General features: G+C 40.7%; 1 protein-coding gene across 4 annotated transcripts in view; it reads left to right on the top strand.

Annotated features, from left to right (window-relative positions):
* Positions 1 to 10,005, top strand: part of Hipk2 (homeodomain interacting protein kinase 2) — a 183,492-nt gene that overhangs the window by 152,048 nt on the left and 21,439 nt on the right. For 2 of the 4 annotated variants that reach the window (XM_031381606.1, XM_031381604.1), the window contains exons 10-11: positions 2,374 to 2,513; positions 5,699 to 5,878. In XM_031381606.1, coding sequence (XP_031237466.1) covers positions 2,374 to 2,513; positions 5,699 to 5,878 — 320 coding nt within the window. Of the gene's footprint in view, positions 1 to 2,370; positions 2,514 to 5,698; positions 5,879 to 10,005 lie in introns of all 4 variants that reach the window. The other 2 variants (XM_031381605.1, XM_031381603.1) reach the window with 1 other exon arrangement.

The raw sequence follows: 10,005 nt of genomic DNA, 5'->3' as shown, positions 1-10,005 counted from the left end.
CCCTCCCTCCCTCTGTCCGTGTGTGTGTGTGTGTGTGTGTGTGTGTGTGTGTGTGTGTGTGTATGTGTGTATGTGTGTGTTCTGTCTACACTGCTTCTTGAGAAATTTATTTCACTTTTTTTAACTGTCTTTTTGAATTCTTCATTTCTCGTAGCTCCTTATCTTTCTCCATATGTACATATCTATATGAAGTAAAATGCATATTTTTTAACTCTATGGATCTTAATTATGGACCATTATAGATCTTGCTTTTATTTCATGTGAGTTTCATTTTATTTTTGCTTTAATCTCTTCCACATTAGATGGAAGATCCTCTAAAGGTTACTAAAGGCTAGGGCCAGAAAGATGGCTCAGCAGGTAAAAGCACTGGCTGCCCTTCCAGAGGTCCTAGTGCTACTACTAGGAAGGAAACTAATATTTCTTTTACAAATATTATTATTGTGAATGTACGTTTGATGTGTGAATGCATGGAAACATGTAGAGCTTCTGGAGACAACTTTTGAGATTTTGGTTATCTCCTAGTAGTAGTAATAAATTATAGATGCTTGGTGCACTATCATCTGAATGAGCTGATTGTATTTGTAAGCATCACTTTCACAGTAAGTAAAAGTTTTGTTTTGTTTTTTTGAAAAAAGGTGTTTTTTTTTCTCATAGCCTTGAGGTAAAATGCTAATATTCAGGAAAATAGAGGAGAAAAAAAAAGATGACCTTATCTTAGTATCAACATAAATTTTTTTAATGACATTAGCCAAGACACATACTTTTTTTAGATGTCTTTTTTTTTTATTAGATATTTTCTAGACACATACTTTTGATAGAATTGGAAATGAATTCCAAATCACTAAGCAGTAACAATCTTAACTGAAATTGTTATATACAGACTCTAACCATGAACCCTGGCTAGCCTACAACTTGCTATGTAGACCAAGCTGGTCTTGAACTTACAGAAAACCACCTGTTTCTGCCTCCTAAGTGCTGAGATTAAAGGTGTGCACCATTCATTGGACCTAGCTCATTTATCTGAATTTACAGTGGTTTTATTAGTTAGATTATATTTCCCTTCAATGAACTCAGTAAAGTTGAAATACAATTTGCTATTAGTAATAAACTTACAGACTTAATACTCTCATTTTGTCAGATGGCATTAAATATTTATGGTATGATCAGTGGTCTCTGGGCTTTCTGCCTATATCACAACAGATCAGTAAGCAAACAAGCAATATCAAAATGTGTATGAGATTTCACAGGCCACACTGATACCCTGAGAATGATGAACTTGGAAATGGGGCAGATCTGAAATATGCATTTTTATAAGCATTATGCTTGGTAAGTCTTGACTTAAAGTGTAGTCCTTTATAGAATTGTTTATTTATACAGGAGTCAAAACATACATATTAAACACATGCCCAATCATTGGAGCCCTGAGTTAGAAAATGTTAGATAGATGTTAGTTATGTCTGGCTTCATGGACAGAGAAAAGTATAACTAAGAGCTCAAACCCATTTACCTACCAAGAAGCATTTCGTGGTGGACCTTTGTATGTCCACCATTGGTCAGCTGTGTTCAATGAGAATCATTTAATGACCAAAACAAGCAGAGAAGAGATGGAGGCACAGAGAATTTAAAGCTCTCTGCACATATGCATGTCCACTAATTAGTCTATTAAAGGAAGAAAGCATAAAAGGTCTTCATATTGTGAGGTAAAAGCAATGAGTCCCTCCTAGTCTCTTTCTTGTCTCGGCCTTACAGAATTGAAGTTATTTGTCATTTAAGCTGAAAGTCACAACCAAGTTCATTACCACTTTCTCTCACATGTATGCCAGCACTACATAGTTTCTGAGTTGTAAAAAGTGAGAATCAAATCCAGAAGATAAAACTCTATATGGTAATTGATAAACAAAAGAACTGAATCTCTAAGTTCGAGGCCAGCCTGGTCTACAGAGTGAGTTCCAAGACAGCCAGGGCTACACAGAGAAACCCTGTCTCAAAAAACAAACAAACAAGTCAAGTATCAAATCTAGGACACTTGATAGAAGGCTTTCCTCATCTGACCCAGTTCAGTTTGCTCAGTCTTTTGCAGATAGTTTATAGGACAAGTGAATGGGTGGATTTTTAGAGAGCTTCAAGCATAATAGAAAAAATTCATAAAGAAACCATCTTTAAGATGACCTAATTCCTTCCAGATTGTTCTGTAGCCCTATACCTACCCATTTGTTGTCTCCCTTACATTTTTTGAGGCCAAACCAGTCTACACTTTCACACCCATCATGAGATCCAGCACAGCCCCCACATGGATTAAGTTCTGGACTCAAGAAAACCAATTAAGTGATTAACAAAATGTGATGGCTGTGCATATCCTCTGTCTTACAGCAGGCCTGGCCAGGTGGGGCCCAGCAGATCCTACTTCCTCCAGCGTGGCAGCAGCTGACTGGTGTGGCCACCCACACATCTGTACAGCATGCAGCTGTGATCCCTGAGACCATGGCAGGCACTCAGCAACTGGCTGACTGGAGGTACAGTAAATCCTTCTGGGTCAAGCAGTGTTTCTGGGATGAGAGTTATGTTCACCACTGTTTTGAGAATTTAAAAAATGAATCCACCCGGCAAACTCACTTTCCCGCCGGGCCATGTTCTTGTGCTGATACCATATGGCCTCAATACTAAGTTCCTGCGAGTTTTTGTTATTTTCTCCCAGCAAGCTATATCTCCCTCTCATGCAACTCTTTACATACCTCCACAATCATTTATCTAAATAGCGCCTAAGACCTGGTAAGTAAAGCATGACTCTGTTTTGTTTTGGTTTGGTTTGGTTTTTGGTTTTTCGAAAGCATGACTCTTAGGGCCTTAATATCAACCAGATTTATATAATAATAAAATCACAATTTACAAGATGCCAATACAATAATTTCAGAACGAATAATAAAGACAATATTCTAACCCAATCTATTTTGTAAGAAGCCTTTGGTTGTATAAACTCGTGGGGTCTGGCTCATCCTCATCGTCTGTCTCCATGATGACGGCCTCCCTCCTGCTCCTCTGACCTTTTTCCTCCTCAAACTCTAGCTCCACCTCTCTATTCCTGTCCAATCACAGGCCTGTCACTGCCCTAATGTGATTGGACAGAGAAAATGCTACAGCACACCCCTGACAGAGAACATGTGGGCTATGGCTACTGTGTAATGGGAGGTGGTTTAAACAGTATACCAAGACACCCAAAATTCAGTTTGATTAAGTTACAATTACCCGTCATTTTCTACCCAAAACTCAGTTACATCTTTTAAACACCAGTGTAATTCACAAAACCCGGAAGTTTTCTCAGAATTAAGATCCTTTCAGAAAGTAAACATTTGTCACTAGAAGAGAGAGACAGAATTCAGAAGAGAGTCCCTAGAGCCCTAAGCAACTCTAGAAAGTGTTCTCATGAAGTCTTGAGACATAGGTATCTGAGCTCCCCAGAGAAAGCTTAACAGATACGATGTATTTGGAAGGATGAGCTCTGGCATGTTTATTAAGTGTGCCTTTTCAGTTAACAGCCTGTCTTATGGATGAGAGTTCACCTCCACAGACCCCAGGGACTCCAGCCACCACCTGGCAGCACCCTGCATCTGTCTCCAAAACTGCCCATGCACCTCACCAGCTTCCTTGTAGACACCTGCTCTGCTGATTTCATAGGCACTTGTTGTTTTTCCTCTGGCCCTCATCCCAACACTGTCACAATGGCCTCCTTGACCAGTACAGAGCCAGATGACAGCTCTCCTACTGTCCCCAGCTCTGTGACCCCTGTGGGATGTACTTCTGCAGAAAGTGCTCCCTGCTACCTTCTGACAGTCTGCTCACCACCCTGAGAGCCGCCCTAGTTCCTTTTTGGAATATAGAGTTCTTGGGTTCAGTGTGGCAGTATATATCTGAGATCTCGACACATTGGCTGAGGTAGAAGGATCCCAAGTTTGAGGCCAGTCTGAGTTATATAGTGAAACTCTATCTAAATAACTAAATAACTCATTCTCAGGAAAAGGTAGGCAAGTGGCTAGATAGTTCTCTGAATTAGGTGTCTAGTACAGCTTTCTCCATCTCCATGTAAAACTACTTTCTGACTAGTAACAGGAGGAAAATCCATGGTTGTTCCCAGAGCTGCGCTCTGCATTCAGTGGAAGCAGTTTCAAACCAGGCAAAACTGGTTTCCAGTCTGACTATGCAAGACCTGAGGCAGGTTATTTAACTTTTATGGCCTCAGTTTGTTTTTCAATAAAGTGGGGCCATGATGTTTCCCTCACAGGATTGTGGGATAGGGGATAGAGAGTTGCCAATTAAAATGGAACAGAAAGCACTTGGCCTGTCTTTACCATGCAGTGCAGCATGGACATAGCAGGATAAGCTTGGCGCATCCTCCCTTCACCCAATCATGACAGCTCACACTCCAGGACTGCCTTTCTTCCTCAAGCTCACTAGGAGTAGCAGCCAAGTATAAAGCTGTGACCGACTGTTGTGTCCCCTCATCCCCACCCACCCCACCCCACCCCACCTCCCGAGAAACCCCGCCACAGCACATTTTCCTTTGTCTTTGGCAGTTAGAGCTCTCTTCATCTCAGCAGTATTTATGCCCCTGTCCATGCATCTTTTCTGTTCTGCCTTCTTCTGCCTCTCTTCCATCTCCACATCCTCCCAGTCTCTGCATCTCATTGTGGGTCAAAGAGCATCCATAACCTTGACTAGAAAACAAAAGAGCACCAGTACTGCCCTCATTTCCAAGGAAAAGGGCCCGTCTGTGGGGAAAAAAAGAACAGAAAGTCAGCACCACGCTCCTTTCAGAAGGCCATACACATGTCTCAAAGACCAACAAAATCACTATGAAATGTTTGTCTTCTCCTATTTATCCTTTCAAGTTACAAAGATGGAATCTGATAATTTGTTTTTTACAGTTCAAATAAATACTTCTTTAGCTTTTAATTTTATTGCATGTTAAATGGGCTTTTACCGACAGATCTTTGAATTAATCGCCACCTTAAACATTTCTATGGGAAAACAAGGCATTTTTTTTAAGAGCCATCCAACCTGGATAGTAAGACTTTAAAGCGTAACCCATTTCCAGGGTGCCAGCTGCCTGCATATTTCTATGAGCATATGCATGACTGTTATTAACTTTGATTTCATACAAACTCTATACAAGTCTAGTCACCCTTCAGTTAATCTAATTGTTCATTCAGCAAGCGTGTAATTAACTGATCAGCTGCTACATGCCTCAGCATTGTGTTAGCTACTGAGGGAATTCAAAAGAACGTTAATGATTCCTAATGCCAGAAACATATGGCTCCCAGTCGCCAAAGTTTGTTTTTTCACATTAACTACAATTTCCTCATTAATAAAATGGTGTATCTAAGATATCCTACCTACCTCACAAAGCAGAATAAAAGAACCCATTGAAGTTGCTTTGTAAATTCTAAAACAAAAGGTATGTGTTATTGTTGAGCATAATCACTGTTCAGGGATGTGACAGGTCAGAGGCGGCTTACCCCATATCTGTAGAGCTTAAAAACTGACTCTACACACTTGAGATTCTTTCCCCTTGAAAGTCTTGGTTCTAACTCATCAACCAGTCCTCCTACTTCAGCACAGGCCTTCCATTCTACAGTTCTGTGGAAGAGGCTTCATCAGAGTTCAGTTCTATAAACCACTAAGGGGCCTATGTTCCCTTTTTCAGGAACACGCATGCTCATGGAAGTCATTACAATCCCATCATGCAGCAGCCTGCACTCTTGACTGGTCATGTGACCCTTCCAGCTGCCCAGCCCTTGAATGTGGGTGTAGCCCACGTAATGAGGCAACAACCAACCAGCACCACCTCCTCCAGGAAGAGTAAGCAGCACCAGTCATCTGTGAGGTAGGTGATGAGAGCCAGCAAGAAACACCAGAAGACTGAAATGCTAAGCACAGCTTGGAAGTAGAGCTTGCCCATGCACTGCCCTGGCATGGTGCAGGGAGCAGCTCTTCCTACAAGAGCTGGGAATATCTGACAGCACATGGAACACTCTGGAATTTGCTAAAAGCACTCTCTCTGGGCTCTGTGCAAATGTAGCCCTGCCTCTTGACTCTTCCTAGTGCCTATCCCTCTGGCACTCTAAGGTGGAGGTCTAGAGTCATGGTGTACCTAATGTCTTGAGTGTTTCATTCGTTTTTGTCAAAGAAAAAGTAGTAAAGCACAGTGAGGAAGGTTTTATTTGAGACCACAGAGATGGATACAAAGATGCTGCAGTGGAGGAAAAAGAGTGGGCTCAGCTCTACACAAAGCATGGGCATTGAAAATTTGTCCCCAGGGAGTAGTGTCTAGGTCATGTAGGGAAAATAACAAATAGGAGACAACAGAAACTGGGGGATTGTAGCTAAACAATCCTAACAGGATTCTCTGAAGGTGATTAGCCACTATCTAAGGACAGTGGAGAGGAGAAGTCTGATCAGACATTAGGTCTAGTATTCTGGATATCAAGAGATGGGAGCATGTCCTCTAGCTAAAATGAATTAGAAAGGCTCTTAGCTAAAACTAGATTTTATAAAGAAGTACACAGTTGAACCTATGAAAAGGCTCAAAGTCCTGCCTAAATTTGGCCACACAGTCTCTGTCATCTTTTCTAGAAACAGCAGGCCTCTGAAGCTTCCATTTGATTACAAATTATCAAGATATCTTTTTAAAAATCACTAGAAAATATATTTTATTGAAATATCAGGTCAGAAACATAACTCATTAACTTAAAAATAAGTTCTATAGCTATTGAGATAGATCTAGGTTATGGAACTATGGAATTGCTCTCATATGAACACATTTGGCTAATTGCTTCATGGCCAGGGACTGGCCATGAAGAAGACAGTTCCTGGGAACATGCATCAGGGAATGTGGTAAGAGTCCTTATTGGAGTATGGGTGGAGTTTGTAACTATATAGTAACTCATCAAACACATCAGAAGGGAAAATTTTAGTGTATATAGTATCAACTATATAGTTCAATAAACCTAACTTTTTTTAAAAAAAAAGAGGTTTCTAGGCTTCACTCTAAACAACAATAACAACAAAATCCACAACCTATAGCTGGTCAAATAGATTTAGATCATGCAAATGCAGAATTGCTCCCACAGCATGTGATTTAGATGCACATATTTATTTGTTTGGAAGAGATTGAACAAGAGAAATTGGGTACAACACATTCCTAGTTGTTCTAATGTCCTTTTCTGTTTCTGTGATTAAAAAATACTCTGACCAAAAACAACTTGGGAAGGAAAGAGTTTATTTCATCATACAGGTTATAGTCCATTAGCCAGGAAATCCAAGGCAGAAACTGAAGCGGAGACCATGGATAAACAGCTGCTTTCTGGCTTGCTCCCAAGCTCATGCTTCCTCTTCTCAGGTGTGTCAAGTTTATCCATCACACTAGTGATTTTTTTCCTTCCAAGTGCCAGAGTTAGATCTGCCTTCTTTCATTCTTTTTTTTTTAAGAGTTATTTACTTATTTTATCTCTATGAATACACTGTTGCTGTCTTCAGACACACCAGAAGAGGACATCTGATCCCATTACAGATGGTTGTGAGCCACCATGTGGTTGCTGGGAATTGAACTCAGGACCTCTGGAAGAGCAACTAGTGCTCTTAACTGCTGAGCCATCTCTCCAGCCCATCTTCTTTCATTCTTATTCAAAAATTAATTCAAGGCCTAACTCTCCTCTTCGTACTTCCTTGTGAGGGTATTTCTGATAAAACAAGAAAATTCTGCTTACATCAGTGGCAGCTTCCCAGAATGCTTTTGTGTGGCAGCCGTGTGACAACATACAAATGTCGCTGAGAGACAACAGAAGCCACTGCCTTGGTTTCTATGCTACATCAGGCAGAGCTGAGCTTAGCATTCTTGTGGCCACACTACTGAGTAGGGTATAGTCAGGATTCTTGGCCCTGCTACCAATTCAGCAGTTCCCTCCCTGTCTTCTTACCACCCAGCTGCTTCATGTGTCCACTGTATGTGCAGGGCAAAATCCATAGAGTCACAGTGCAAATCATCTCCTGCCTTCTTTCTGTTTTTATTATTGTTTTTGAGACAGGGTCTCACTTTGTAGCCCTAGATGGCCTAGAACTCACTATTTAGAAGAGTCCTGGCTTCAAATTCACATAGAACCACCTGCCTCTGCCTCCTGAGTGCTGGATTAAAGGTGTGCACCACCACATATGATATATTTGCTTCTTTTTAAGACCAGTCCCCAGCAAAATTATGAGAAAGCATACAAGACTTTCCCTGTGTAGTAATGCAGGAGATGTGCTTTTTCTTTAACAGTGCCAAGTGGACATATTGTAAGTGCTGGAACTGTAAACACTGTAACAGTAACACACCATAACAGATACAAAAGGGAATGATCTTACTGGAAAATCTTGCTACCAGCTCCAGAGGAGTTTACCAGAGTAGCTATGTACAAAATCAAGTTCACTTTTACTAAGTTGTGTTTATCTTACTTCGACCTCTTTACTTAAAAGACATAGCAGAGCCCAAGGTTTATTCTCTCTTGACTTTGGTCTTTACCGAATGGGTAAAGACCAAACTTACCACAATCAGCAAAGGGTTGGATGGGAAGAAAAGAAGATAATAGTTCCTTAAAGTTACCAGAACTTAATATAGAATTTCAGGTCAATCAGTCCAAATTAAAAGTTCTTTTGGTGAGCTAGAGAGATAGCCCACTGGCTAAGAGCACTGACTTCTCTTCTAGAGGACCCAGGTTTGGTTCCCAAACCCCCATGGTAGCTCATAAATCATCTGTAACTCTAGTCCCAGGGGACCTGATGGCTTCTTCCTAATCTCCTATGGCACAGGGTGCACATACATGCAGGCAAGACACTCAGACACATGGAAGAGTGAGGAAATCCGAAGCTAATCATTAATTTTAAAAGAGTTAAACTATATATGCTACAATACTCAGATTTGGCTTATCCATATTTTTAAAATTCCCTTTTTAAGCATACCTTCTTCCTCTTGCATTTGTCTCAATTTTTTATTGCAATACAAATTTAATTGATAAGCCTCCCCATGAGACTCAGGTTAAGATAAAAAAAAAAAAAGGTTTTGTTTTTCTTTGTTTTGTTTTCCATTATACATTCCCAAATCTGAATAGCTATTGCTTTTCCAGAAGAGAAAGGGGAAGCTGAGCCAAGAAGCTGTGGAGATCACTCCTTCTGTAAATGCTTTCCACACAAGCATAAAGACTTAAGTTTAGTCACTAGAACCCACATAAAAAAGCTAAGCATGGCAGTATACACCTGTAGTCGAGTGCTAAGGTTGAGACAAGCAGATCCTGGGAAACTTGGGCAACCAGCTAAATCAGTGTGCTCCAGTCAGGGAACAGTCTTATCTCAAAAAACAAGATGAACAGCTCTTAAGGAACATACACATGAGGCTGACTTCTAGGGTACACACACATACACACATATACACACACACACACATACACACAAAACTGAGGTTATTCTAGAAACTCTCACAAGTGTCTTAAGGTAGCAGTGGCTCCATACTAGACTATCTAATTCAATCCCAGAACAGAAGAAGCAGGGGCCAGTAATTAAATAATAAACCAACCATTAGGAAGGAAATTCTCACCACTACTAAAACAAGATTCAAGTACCATTCAGGGAGGACTAGTGAAGCCAAAGGCTGGGCTTTAATCTTGAAGACTGTCTTATGTAGCTGTGTTGGATCTGACAGCTAAAATCCTGATCAGGACAGTTGTCCCTAGAAGACCAGTTCTAAAAAACAGGTATATGGACCCAAACCAGAGCCCAGGGAAGGCCCAGCTGAGGTCCTAACCTCAGTCCTGAATGAAGGCTTCTAGAATCACTATATTTTCCTGTCACAGAGGGAGGTCAACTGGCATGGGCTTCAGGTTTTTTCCTGTGGAGATGTAACTGTTTTTTTTTAAAGTTAGACCTCTTAGATGGAGATTTAGGGCCAGACCTTCCTTGTAAATATATGTTGTTTGTCATTAC

The sequence above is a fragment of the Mastomys coucha genome, unplaced genomic scaffold, assembly GCF_008632895.1.
Source record: "Mastomys coucha isolate ucsf_1 unplaced genomic scaffold, UCSF_Mcou_1 pScaffold20, whole genome shotgun sequence".
Taxonomy (NCBI): domain Eukaryota; kingdom Metazoa; phylum Chordata; class Mammalia; order Rodentia; family Muridae; genus Mastomys; species Mastomys coucha.
The sequence above is the reverse complement of the archived record's forward strand: the minus strand, read 5'-3'. Positions and strand labels throughout refer to the sequence as shown.